We start from the raw sequence: 13582 nt of genomic DNA on the forward strand, positions 1-13582 counted from the left end.
CTAGCTTTTACCCTTGATATACATGTTATTGTCACCTTGTCCCCTACCCTATTTGTATCCTATCTTGTCCTCCTGTTTGCCTCACTGTTTACTCACTTGATTTTGTTGTAGGGTGTTCCTTTCAGGCTAGTGGCAAGGAAGTTGATGCTCACACCTTGATCGTCTGGACACGCTGTGATCAATCTATGCACCTGTGCCAACAAGAATGGAAATACAGAAAAGTGCTGCCAAGTGAAGAGAGAAAATTGGCACAGAAACTACTTATTTGGACGTGATTGGTTATGAAGTGATTCAAAATTGAATCCTAAGACAAACTACCCAAATTTGATGCGACTATTTATTTCAACAACTGGGCAGGCCACTAGAAGCATTATCTGCCTTGAGCAGAAGCACCCCCTCATCGGTTGAAAACAGCGGTGCTGCTGGGAGGGTTCATTGTGTTGATAACGATGCATACTTAACGCATACATTTCATAGTTATTCATGAACCAGTGAAGTTTCCACCAAAGGAGCCTCTGTTGGTCCTGCTCAGGGGCCAAAAAGCAACTACCATATTCAGTTACACACCTCTGCTTGTACACTGTTCAGCCCATTAGCTGTGGTGACAGCTCCATAGCCAGATGTACTAGCCATTCCACCCTTGGAGGGCGTCATGAACTGGTGAGTACCAAAGGTTCCACTTGTACTTGCTCCCTGAAAAATAAAACAAAGCAAAAGAAGATTTGAACTAAGGAAAGTACTGAGTAAAGTTGTAACAGAAAGGAAGAAAATAGACCGCTAGCTATTTAGTGTCAAAGTGCATGAAATTTTGCTTTGAGTCATTAAAGACTTGAAAGTGAAAAAAAATGTCTTGATGTAGTTTTCATGAAATTTGTGGCGTAAGTTTTTCAAGGGGAATTGCCACTTTGATTTGCCAAATGATTTTGAGCCACGAAAGTTTGTCTCATCTTTGTTCACGGATGTGAGATTCTCAAGTTTTTAGCTCTGACCATCAAGTCTTTTACTTACCAGACTTTTTCTCTTGGTAAGCAGCATGTGTGTGTGGACTGTCTCCAACATGTGTAGGGTCAACTCATTCAAGTCAGTCAGGGGTTTAATCTTGAATGGAGAGATGCTTCGCTTACCGCCAAACGTACGAATGTTACCAATGACTTTGATGTATGTGTTCTCACTATATACCTGAGGCTGTAACTCCTCTGGTGTGTTCTCCTGTTTGACAGAACACAATCAATTCTCATATGTGTGAATATTATGGCCCTGTGGTGTACACATGCCAAAATTACTGTCAAAAGGAGCTATTTCACCGGTTTTTTTCGCTATGTACCTCTTCCCAGTTACTTCCTAGGATGTGCACATCTATGACACTAAAATTCTTACAGTAATTCTGATATTGGTCTAGTAAAATTCTTATCTGTCTCCAACTAGACTTACATCGTTATCGATCCACTGTCTAATGTCAAGCAAGGGACCTGTTCTGTCATCCACTTTGTACAAAATGTTTGTGGCTGCTATTTCTACCTGACGAATCAGACCAACGATGGACACCTGTTGGGAAAATTGATTATTCCTGCTAATTATTGAACTGCTAATTAAAGAAACAGGTGAATGACAAGTTGGAGTATTTTTGTTGAAGATTCACCTGATTAATCTCCACTTCTCCAATCTTGAAATGCTCATCAACCTGTGTGGCTTGCAGGACCTGTGCTATGGTGCAGGGGATCAGGTTCTGAGCTCGCTTAGCCTAAAAGATGACCCCCCAAAAAAAGATAAAAAAGAAGAGAAAAACCAATGAAACTTAACTGACAAAGATTAACCACTTGTTGATAATAATTAGTACGACAGATGAACACAGGCACAAAAATGTACATGTATTTGTATTAGTCAAACTAGAGTTGACGTCTGGCTGGTCTGGTACCTTGGGTCCTCCTGTAGATGGTGAACCAACTTGTCCCATGTTACCTGGAGAGTTGAAGTAGCCCCCTGCTTGGCTGCTTTGACCCCCATGGTCGCTGAATCCACCTCCATATGAGCCTGTAAATACATCATGTCAAACAGTAAATGAATCCGAAGGCCCCTATTGACCTATCATAGTACACACAATGAAACTACCGGTACCGGCTTCTAGCCTTGATTTAACATGCTTCATTTTAAACATGTTGAAGGCCCACTACATTTGTTTGAAATATTCTTGGGTAAAACCTACAAATAAAACTAAGTGAGTATATTGGACCAGAGGGAAAATTGAACCTCTACTGCCTATGCACAAATCTCGTGTCTGACTGAGGAGTTGCCCCAGGCATATGCCAGGCCTAGGTCCTTTCTACATGTTCTAATTCATGGTTGAGGAAAACTGTTTCAAAAAAGGGAAGTAAAATTGGCTTTTCATACAGGATTGTACCTAACACATGACACGTCATGTCTCAGTACGCACCCGTAATTGAAGACACATGATGTACAGGTTAGCTTTTGTACCGTGAACAAAACTGTAGACCCCGAACGACATGATTATGAACGACAACGTCAAACTATACATGATGAACTATATGATCATAAGTTCTGCGATTAAAAATGATATCAAAGGTACAGAACAGATACCTCCTTGGTTATTCCACATTTTGTACTTGGAACAGCCCCAATCAAACGTTAAATTGTGAAGACAAGTTGATGAAATTGGACGTAGGCCTACGCGAGCAAGGCACATCAAAAACTTTCGGGTTCGCGCGATCAGTCAGTATGGCGCGCCATGTCTCCAGCATCTGACCAATCACTGGACGCGTTACAAATGTTTGGCCTTTATGCTTTCGCAATCAAACTTTTTATCCAAAGAAATTACGAGGCCGCTGTTTCATACCAATTGTGAACAATAAATGCAGTATGTGTTTATTTCTACCCTTGGTGTGACTTGGAAAGGAAATCTACATGTATTTCGTGACAAAACAATACATTTCATTTATGAATATACATTTTGGATAGTAACTAGTCTGGTATCAATAGATTCATGCACTGGAATAGCCTTGGTACCAGACTAATCTACGATTGAATATGCATGATGCATGCTTGCCGGCCAAGCGCGCATGTCGCGCATACATATACACGTACACAAACAGTATGGTCTGTATGTGCTGTATGTATGCTCGAAGACTAGCTACGAAGAGATTCGCTCATTTTCTGTGACGAGTATTTTTATGCTGCATATAGGTGCTGAACAGAGGGTGCAAGGGAGGACGTTTCACGTCTTAAGGTAAGTGGCTGACTTTCCAAACTTACAAAAAATATGGACTGTGATGGGTGATCGCGGCGCGGTGGTTGACTGTACTGGTCAGCAAGTGGAGGATGTAAACAAAGTGCACGTGCTCGAGACGTGACCAGCGTTGCATTTATGCATTGTGCAAATATGACCAGCTGGATGTCATTGTATTGTTACTTGTGTACACATGTACAGTATAGTGCAAAGTGTAATCCTGGTGGATAGCCCGTTATATTTAATGAGGGTTGCATGTACAGTAGGCTACATGTAACTCGAACTTCCTGTGGTGGGCCTAGTTTGTTCTTTAAAAAAGTCCAAACATCTAGGGGCACTGCTGCTGGACTCTCAGTTTATCAGAGCTGAGGAGTACTTTCCAGGTAAATGGTAAGATTCAACTTCACAAATTCTGAAAGTGAGAAACAGTAAACGGTGTTATATTGTGGCTTAGGCCCTTATTTATGATTATTGTAATTGAGCCTCAGTTCTGTGTAAATTCAACCTGGGCCCAATCCATCATGCTTGATTTAATCCTAAAATGTTTTGTTAAATCATGAGTGTGGGTGTTAAATGTTACATGTATTTCTTTTTTTTTTTTCCTTGGACTATTTTATTTTACATTTGAATCAAATCCCACGTAAGAGACATTTGACTGGTTAAAATTGATGTGACCTGTAGGCATTTTAATGTGTGGCTTCATATTAGGCTTCATGGGGCCTGATGTAAATTTTTCATGACTTTGGAAGTGTAGCCCTAATTCGGGGGTAAAAAAAATAAGTATAAACTCCTCCAAGATTCCTACTATATAGCAGCTCCTACAAGTATAAGTCACCCTTTCAATGAGCAGAAAGACTGTACATAAGTTTCTGAAGAGGATCATTTAGAAAAAAAGCACAATGGCATTTTGGTTGGCAGTAGTTGCATCATTCAAATGTTTTTTTTGGGGTAGATATTAATGGCATTTGTATACAAATATTTCCATAACCTTGTATGGTTGCCTCACCTATTCTGATTTTACCTGGCTGAGTCAACATATGTACAGTGTAGTCCTATGGTGTGTGTAGTTGGGCACTGGTAGTTGTTGGTTGCATATTGTGCTCTCAACTTGAACCCAGGACAAGGTCGTGCCAGTAACCTTTGCATGTACATGTTGTTACAGTCACTGCTGCGTGCGTAAATGATTTCCTATGAATTGGAAAATGGGTGGCCTACACCGCTAGCTATTTGTGCCAGCCAATCAGATTGCCTGTTACATGTGGGCTAAGGTCAAATGTATTGTTACCTTCTGATCTAGTTTTTTTTAATGTTAGGTTGGCTGCTGTAGTTTTGTTGGGTTTCTTGGCAGGTTGTCAAGAAATGATGCAATCATGAGCTATGGCGGCTTACATTAGCATGAGAAATCGTAACCTTTTGAAAGATTTCTGATGATGCAATCATGAGCTATGGCGGCTTACATTAGCATGATAAATCGTAACCTTTTGAAAGATTTCTGATGATGCAATCATGTTTGGAAGGAATGAAAGTGTTTGACTGCAAGTTAAAAAACAATCCTGAGGATTTTTGTCAGTCAGCTTAGGTATGTACAGTATAATACAAATCTTATTTAATTTAAAATCCAAACATTGCAACCACTTCAGGAACAAACCTGAAATTGTGACATTTGAAATTTGTTCAAGTCATTGTTCAATTTAAACAAACAGTGATTAATGTTTGTTTTATAACAAAAACTTGCTGGTGGGTGTGACATTGTACAAAACCTATGGCAACTTCTACAGAGTAAATAACACTCTAAAAGTCATGTACATGTAAGAATTGAAAGTCTAGGATATTTAAGACATTATTTGACTTGTGTTCCTGCTCAAAGCAATCTGATGACAGTTTGAGTTCTAATTGACAAGGAGCTGTGTTACCCTAACCCATTAGGGCCTGTTTACTAGGGCACATCCTCAATTCTCCCAAATCCTCCAATTTCCCATCTTCTAAAACTGCATGAATTCCTCAATCCTCCGAAATGCTCCATGGCCCTTCTTTGGGTTTGGGTTTTTGTCCTTTTTTGGGGGGGGGGTTTGGACACAGCAGGTTGGTTGTTGGGCTGGAGCTGTTTTTTTGCAGAGTTGGCTAATGGCTTTACTTTTGTAATAAACAAAGCGGACATGTGCCTTTGTGTTAACACACTGCAGTGGAGGATTGTGTGACCATATGCACCACTGTGTGACTGATTTTTAGTACTTCATTCACCATTAATCCTCAATCCTCCGAAATCGTTCAGTTTCTAAATCAGCATTCATCCTCAATCCTCTAAAATCCACCAGCCTTTAAAATACTATTCATCCTCAATCCTCCAAAATCCTCCAATATTCAAATCATCATTCATCCTGAATCCTCCAAAACCACCCGGAGGGATTTTGGAGGATTAAGGTTGGTTAAGGTTAAAGCCACATACATTGACACGTATGTTGAGAACTTGCAGCAGTTAATTTTGATAGAAATGGATGTCCTTTTATGTGAGATTTAATATGCCAGTAGTCCTCAAAGGAGTGTGTTGTGTTGTGTTGATGTGTTGAGACATATGAATTCATGTACTAGCTGCAGATGGGTCCAGTGATTTGGGAGTGATTGAAAAGCCTGTTATATTGCTGCAGTCCTCCATAGTTTATAACCTAGAAATATGAACAAATATCAGTGTACTCACATTAGTCTTTCAAATTAGAATCCAACCTCAGGATTTTATTGTCATGATTTCTGTGACAACCCGTCTACCGGTACTTGCATTTGTAATCTCTCTGCAGCTAATCTGAAAACATATTTCAGGCAGCCACCAATCAAGCATGAGGTCAAGATTACTTCAGCTCCGCTCACAGGTCACCCCCATCCTGAGTGGCTTAAGACACCGCCCAATTCATTATCAGACGGATTCCTCTGGGATCAAACTCAGTGAGACTGCCAACAGCCACTATATGGACCAACGTCGTAACACTGCCCTCGCAAATGAGTTTGTGCCCAGTGAAGTCTTTAACGAGCGAGTGGAACGACTCAATCTCAAAGAGCTGAATGGGGGCAGTCTTCGCCTCAGTAAGAATGACGTGACTGGCCTGGCTACCATCACCATCAGCAACGTGACAAATGCTAACGCCATGTCTGGTGAGTTGTCTTTAAAATTTAAGATGAATCCAAAATGCTTGTTGACTTTAGGGGAAGTTGAGAGTGCATCATTTGTGAAGGTTTTCAAATCAGAGCTTGAAAGTAGGGTAAAATAACCTGACAAGATTTTCTCTCCAGTAATGATTTTTTCACAGATGAATGAAAATGAGATGCCCTTCTCCAAAACGATTATCAGAAAGATAGAATGGTTTTCTGATAACAACCGATAGGGTCATTTAAACAATCCAGTTCCATGTCGCCAGTACATTGGCTCCAGCCTGTTCAAATGTTTCTACATGTACATGAGGATTTTGAGCCAAAACTTCCAAAATCAAGTTAGAAATACATACACCTGGAATTCCTGCCATTTTCTGAAATTCATTATTTTCCTTATTTCACCTTTTGGGTGGTTGTAAGGGGAGATTATATTGCAAAATGAAATCAAATTTCCTTGAGTCCCTTAGGGTTTACACTGGTTCCTTTGGCTAAAATTGATGGGTACTGGAGTCGCAATGTTACAAGTCTCAAGTTGGCAACATAAGTCTGTAATTGTTAAAAATGATGGGAACTGATGTTACAAAGATTTCTGCAAGTTAAGTAACCAAACAACAACAACTTTTTCGAAGTGACAGTCGCCTATATTGCATGCATTTACTTGATGGCTAGTCTTCACGTACATGGTTGCCCATTCATGCATACATGTATGTATGCTCCAAACAATCTGGACCATCCTGTGTGCAGATGGTTGCTCCTTTGTGAGCAAGATTTTCTTTAACTTTCAAGTTATCATCGATCAGTGTTTCAGTAAAAGTGCCCTGAAAATTCGGGAGCCAAGGGGCATGTTCGCTATACCTGATTATTCCGTATAAGAGTGTTTGTTATGGTGGCTTTGTAGTGTACGAATGTTTAAAATCTTATTGCTTTCCAGGCTCTATGATGGTAGATTTGTCTGACATAGTAGCCGACTTGGAGAAATGGCAGAGAGGTAAGGCTGTTATACTGCATGGAGACCCTGAAGGTAAGAATTTCTGCTCTGGTGCTGACTTGAAGACGACAGAAGCTCTGAGCAGTCCACAAGCAGGTGTAGTCATGTGTTTATTCATGCAGAACATCTTGACGAGATTACAGCAGCTTCCACTAATCAGTGTAGCAGCAGTGAGTGGTAGTGCTGTTGGTGGAGGGGCTGAGATTATCACAGCCTGCGATTTTCGTTTGGTATCTCCTTCATCAGTTATCCAATTCATCCACTGTAAGATGGGTTTGGTCACCAGGCTGGGGCGGTGGCACTAGACTGGTGCGGTTAGTTGGACCCCAGAAGGCACTGAAACTGTTAGCCGGTGGAGAGTCGATCCGAGCAACAGAGTCTTTGGGACTCGGCTTGGCTGATGACCTCATCCAGGGTGATGATATCATCAAGCAAGCATCTGATTGGCTGGACAAATACACAAGTCAACCAGTAGAAGTCGTGCGGGCAATGAAGAATGTTGTGACGGCAGCGTCACAGTTGCCTCCAGATAAGGCATTGTCAAAGGAGAAGGATATTTTTGGAGGGTTATGGAAAGGTCCAGCAAACAAAGAAGCCCTCGCAAGGGCACTGTCTAAAAAGCGAAGAAAATAATCGAGATACTCATTGCAACCAAAAGATGTCACCTGCAAGGAACCACTTGTTAGAACTCCAGATACATGTAAAAGGTCTGAAATTCTCAACTGAATTTCTTGTGGGGAATTGAGTTGTTTTCCAAAGAGATTTGCAGATCACTCGGCATATTGAGACATTGTTGTTCATCTTGACAGATGTACATGTAAACATGGACTTCTTTGATTTTGCTTATTATAATGCATGTATTTTGAGCCATTCTAAAATCATAGAAATGTGAAATTTATTTGTCTTGTGAGCTGCAGTTGTTTTTAGTTTGCACATGAAAGGTGAATGCTGCCCTCTATTGATGAGGCATATTCAGCAACTCATATGTGGGCCAGGTGTATGTTACTGCATGATCACGAGTATTTATTTTTATTAAAATGGTTTATTTATAAACTTTCTTCGTGGCCAAGGGCCGAATTACAAATGTTTTTACATTTAAAGATAGATACAACCATTAAAACATTTTGTTAAAACTACATGTACAATAAATATGGAGTTGCGTGTCCACATAAAAAATATTAGTTCTTTTACATTATATGAATTGCTGACATTGTGACTGACATTTAATGGACTCCATAAAAAGTCTTCAAATTAGTACAACAAATGATCATAAATTCAAAAAGTTGTTTTAGAATAGTTGAGGGACATTTTTGCCAGGAAAAAACATTTGGAAACAAATCCAAATGTTTAATATGCAAGAGCACAATAATGACGGCATTCAGAAATGTGAATATGATTTAAAAACCTGCTCGGCTGTGATGTCGTAGACATTTTATTTTAATCAAAGCTTTGCATTCATGATGTCAGCATGAGTTGATTGCTTAAAATGATCTCTAATATGAAGTAATTAATAATTACTGCAGACAAAAGTAAAATTTAACTAGTTTAATTTGAAACAGATTATTCAGAAACAAACCAATACCTCCCGATATGCATGCATATTGTTGAAATTATAAGGAAGAAATTGTGACCATTTTTGGTGATAAAATTGCATGGAAAATGTTTTCTGGTGTTTTTAATGACTGTTTGTTTCACTTTCTTGTCATACGGCAGAGCCCTTTATCTTAAGTTGGAACTTTAACATGTGGGGTAAGGGAATTTATAAATGTAAAAGGTTGTTGTGATTTCTTCAATAGATTCTCATCTGAAATTCTCAGATGATTCTCTAAAGTGATTGTTTACTCGGTTTATTGAGGTGAAGATTCATAAGTGTGTTTAATGTAGAAAAGACGTGCTAAACTTAATTCTAAATTTATTAAAAAGAGAAATGTATGATTGTACAGTATGAAAAATGACTGCAAAACTCCAGCCACTATAGAGCTGTTCAATTCATCTTAAATTGGATACGTGTATGTGGAAACAACCTATATCAGCAGTGCCAAAATATTGAATATTATTCAACGGACCTCAAGAAATCTGTTTAATATGCAGAAATAATGACCAACATGTACCGGTACCATAACCCCACTTGTTCATAAATTTACCTAATGATTAATTTTATACAGACATACATGTAAGCATACTTTGCACGCACCAACTTAAATGAGAGTTTCCCAGGTTTCCCTTTGTACCTCACTCCTGGTTTTGATCAGAGAAATTTTAAATCAGGGATCATTGCAAAAGTCTAAGGGCATTCAATTTGCATAATTTGTAAATAATAAATAGTATGATCTTTGTAACCCCTTGCATAGATCGCACTGTGTGGAGAAAATTGTAATTAATTGTTGTAATTAGTAAAGTAATCATAATTATAATCAGAAGATTGCTAGACTTACTGTCACTAGACTAGTTTGGATGGGGCACTGTTTGAGGCCTCTTTTTACTCGTGCATTTTGTCAAAGATGCCAATACCTTTTGTTTTTACTTTACTAATCTCTCCCCTTCCCACTTTTGTTGGTGTTGGGTGTGTGGAAGTGCCCCTCATTGATTGTATGTAGTCTGCATTCCTTCTCTTGTAAGCATCTTACTCAGAATACGCAGGTGATTGTCAGGAATTTACAACATACATTTACATTCAATATGTACATCTCTTTTTCGAAGGAGGGGCTTAAAAGTTCATTTTTACCTGCAAGTGCATATCCAAGGTGGTACAGTATGCCCCTACAAGCCACATATGAATCTATGGGTTCCGGGAAGATCCTGAAAAAAAGTTGTCCTGGAAAGTCACAGAAGAGTCATGGAAAAGTTGAACAAATTAGGGTGTTCTGGAATCCTGTTGTCAGAGGAGAGAGTCATGGAAAAGCCATGGAAACCAGGTTCACGCAAGGGTAATTTTTGATGGGTGCTTTTGATGTGATTGTGGAATGCTAATATTTAGGAAGTTTCTTACTGTACATGTAACTTAACAACACTTTGTGTGAACTTCATGGCATTGTTCACCTGTTGAGGAGTCAAGTTGGTGAAGTGGCTCTTTCCTCATGTTCTGCCTTTACGACGTGGGTTCGAGTCCCATCTAGGTCAGCATGGTTCCCTGGGTTTTCCCTGGAATATTCATTCTGGGTTTTCCTCCCACCCCTAAAACTGAACATTTCACAAGTGTCTTCTTCCTGTAATTGGCGCTAAATATACTGTTAAATGAACAGAAATAAATTTGTAAAAAATTCACTAAGCATTTGTCATGATTGTCAACCCAAAGCCGGGGTGAAATTGCCGTCTTTTTTGTGTGTTTTCAATAGTTGGAATGTTAAACTTGTGTTTAATTAGTTACATTAATTTGTATTGTAGTGTGATATTTGGTACTTTTTCTTTCAAAATATTCTTTAAAATTGATTATTTTATTACCTCAGAGAAACATTCAGTATGTTGAGTTTCAGGCAGATTTTTAGCCAGCATGAAAGTGTTTTTCTGGTGACTTCATCACAATGTATGCTGCTGAGTGTTAGTTAGTTTACCAATGATTAAAATGAGAATTTCAGACAACTGGCATGACAATATGATACTGAACTTTATTGTACCAGATTTCGTCTTTTTTACTCACCTTCTGAGAGTTGACAACAGAAAGTAAAGTTCTTGAAAATTCAACGACTGCCAAAAGTTCTCTATTTGATATTTCATTTTTCATGATTTATGTTTTTTATTTCATGTTTTTAAAAAAATTATCCAATTTAATTTTATTTTTATTGTATTTTTTATATTTTTTATTATGGAAGTCTTACAAAACAGTTTTATCAAAATATGAGCAAAAAATACTTCTTTTATAGTCAAAATTCAAAAGGGTATTTGTTAGCTTTGTATTGTTATTAAAATTGGGAAAAAAACAGTTTTGCTGGTAATTCAAAAATTCAAGGGGGAAGCCTTTCATTTTTATTAAAATGGGAAAAAAGTATTTTTTTTTCAAAATTCAAAAGAGTATTTTAAGAGGTAATTCTTGAATTTTATTTAAAATGGGCGAAATGAATTTTTGCTGAAAATTCAAGATATTAAGGGGTTTAGCCTAGTATTTTTATTAAAATGGCAAAACTGAATATTTTGGTGAAAATGGTCAGCGGTAAGCCTGCTTTTTTGAAAATGGGCAAAATTGAATTTCATCTAAAAATTCAAACGGGTAAGGCGTTAGCCTGGTATTTTTATTAAAATGGTAAAAAATGAGTTTTTGCTGAAAATTCAAAATGGTAAGGGGATTGCCTGATATTTTTTGTAAAAATGAGCCAAAATATATTTTTGCTGAAAATTCAAAATGGCAAGGGGATAGCCTGATATTTTTGATAAAAATTAAAAGAAATGAATTTTTGCTGGAAATTCAAAAGGGAACGGGTAATCCTTGCATTTTCATTTAAAATGAGCGAAAATGAATTTTTGCTGAATATTAAGGGTCAGGGGTTAGGCTTGAATTTCTATAAAAATAGACAAAAATCAATTTTTATTCAAACTTGAAAAGGATAAGGGTTAAGCCTTGCATTTTTACTAGAAATTGACAAAAATGAATTTTGCCACAATTCAAAATGGTAAGGGGTTAGCCTTGCTTTTTAATTAAAATGGGAAAAAATATATTCTTGTTGAAAATTAAAAATTGTAATGGTAAGCCTTGTATTTTTATTTAAAATGAGCGAAAATGAAATTTTGCTGAAAAATGAAAATGGCAAGGGGTTAGCCTTGTGTTTTAAATAAAATGGACAAAAATGATTTTTTTGCTGAAAATTGAAAATGATAAGGGGTAAGCCTTGCATTTTTATTTAAAATGAGCGAAAATGAATTTTTGCTGAAAAATGAAAATGGTAAGGGGTTAGCCTTGTATTTTTAATAAAATGGACAAAAATGAATTTTTGCTGAAAATTGAAAATGATAAGGGGTAAGCCTTGCATTATTTAAACTGAGCGAAAATGAATTTTTGCTGAAAAATGAAAATGGTAAGGGGTTAGCCTTGTATTTTTTAAAAAATGTACAAAAATGATTTTTTTTGCTGAAAAATGAAAATGGTAAGGGGTTAGCCTTGTATTTTTATTAAAATGGAAAAAAATGATTTTTTTGCTGAAAAATTGAAAATGGTAAGGGGTAAGCCTTGCAATTTTTTTAAAAATAAGCGAAAATGACTTTTTGCCGAAAAATGGTAAGGGGTTAACCTTGTATCTATAATAAAATGGACAAAACTGATTTTTTGCTGAAAAATGAAAATGGTAAGGGGTTAGCCTTGTATTTTTAATAAAATGGACAAAAATGAATTTTTTTTGCTGAAAATGAAAATGGTAAGGGGTTAGCCTTGTATTTTTATTAAAATGGAAAAAAATGATTTTTTTTGTTGAAAACTTGAAAATGGTAAGGGGTAAGCCTTGTATTTTTAATAAAATGGACAAAAATGAATTTTTTTTGCTGAAAATGAAAATGGTAAGGGGTTAGCCTTGTATTTTTATTAAAATGGAAAAAAATGATTTTTTTTGTTGAAAACTTGAAAATGGTAAGGGGTAAGCCTTGTATTTTTAATAAAATGGACAAAAATGAATTTTTGCTGAAAATTGAAAATGATAAGGGGTTAACCTTGCATTTTTATTTAAACTGAGCGAAAATGAATTTTTGCTGAAAAATGAAAAGGGTAAGGGTTAGCCTTGTATTTTTTAAAAAAATGGACAAAAATGTTTTTTTTGTTGAAAAATGAAAATGGTAAGGGGTTAGCCTTGTATTTTTATTAAAATGGGAAAAAATGTTTTTTTTGGCTTAAATAGTGAGAATGGTAAGGGGTAAACCTTGCACTTTTATTTAAAATAAGCGAAAATGAATTTTTGCTGAAAAATGAAAATGGCAAGGGGTTAGTCTTGTGTTTTTATTAAAATGGAAAAAAATGTTTTTTTTTGCTTAAATAGTGAAAATGGTAAGGGGTAAACCTTGCACTTTTATTTAAAATAAGCGAAAATGAATTTTTGCTGAAAAATGAAAATGGCAAGGGGTTAGCCTTGTGTTTTTAATAAAATGGAAAAAAATGAATTTTTGTTTAAAATTGAAAATAAGGGGTAAGCCTTGCATTTTATTTAAAATGGGTGAAAAATGAATTTTTGCTGAAAAATGAAAAGGGTAAGGGGTAAGCCTTGTATTTTTAATAAAGTGGACAAAAATGATTTTTT

At 36.8% G+C, this 13582-nt stretch overlaps 2 protein-coding genes across 3 annotated transcripts in view; one reads left to right on the plus strand and one right to left on the minus strand.

Annotated features, from left to right (window-relative positions):
- The window catches only part of LOC110979062 (replication protein A 32 kDa subunit-like), a 5551-nt gene extending 1258 nt beyond the window's left edge, over positions 1-4293 (minus strand). Inside the window, exons 1-7 of one of the 2 annotated variants that reach the window (XM_087148455.1) lie at positions 4248-4293; positions 1916-2031; positions 1640-1741; positions 1432-1545; positions 1009-1209; positions 568-693; positions 97-191 (exon numbers count right to left, since the gene is read on the minus strand). In XM_087148455.1, the coding sequence (XP_087004581.1) occupies positions 97-191; positions 568-693; positions 1009-1209; positions 1432-1545; positions 1640-1741; positions 1916-2031; positions 4248-4278 (785 nt within the window). In that variant the 5' untranslated portion in view covers positions 4279-4293. Of the gene's footprint in view, positions 1-96; positions 192-567; positions 694-1008; positions 1210-1431; positions 1546-1639; positions 1742-1915; positions 2032-2595; positions 2852-4247 lie in introns of those variants that run through there. The other variant, XM_022234565.2, reaches the window with a different exon arrangement.
- Positions 3076-10973, plus strand: LOC110980172 (ethylmalonyl-CoA decarboxylase-like). The gene is given in 4 exon segments (XM_022236565.2): positions 3076-3241; positions 6034-6385; positions 7314-7648; positions 7650-10973. Coding segments are annotated over 3 exon segments (1002 nt in total). The 5' UTR covers positions 3076-3241; positions 6034-6072; the 3' UTR covers positions 8004-10973.
- The last annotated feature ends 2609 nt before the right edge of the window (positions 10974-13582 follow it).

Source organism: Acanthaster planci, linkage group LG18 (genome assembly GCF_054643075.1).
Source record: "Acanthaster planci isolate LZ-2023a linkage group LG18, COTS_SCS, whole genome shotgun sequence".
Taxonomy (NCBI): Eukaryota; Metazoa; Echinodermata; class Asteroidea; order Valvatida; family Acanthasteridae; genus Acanthaster; species Acanthaster planci.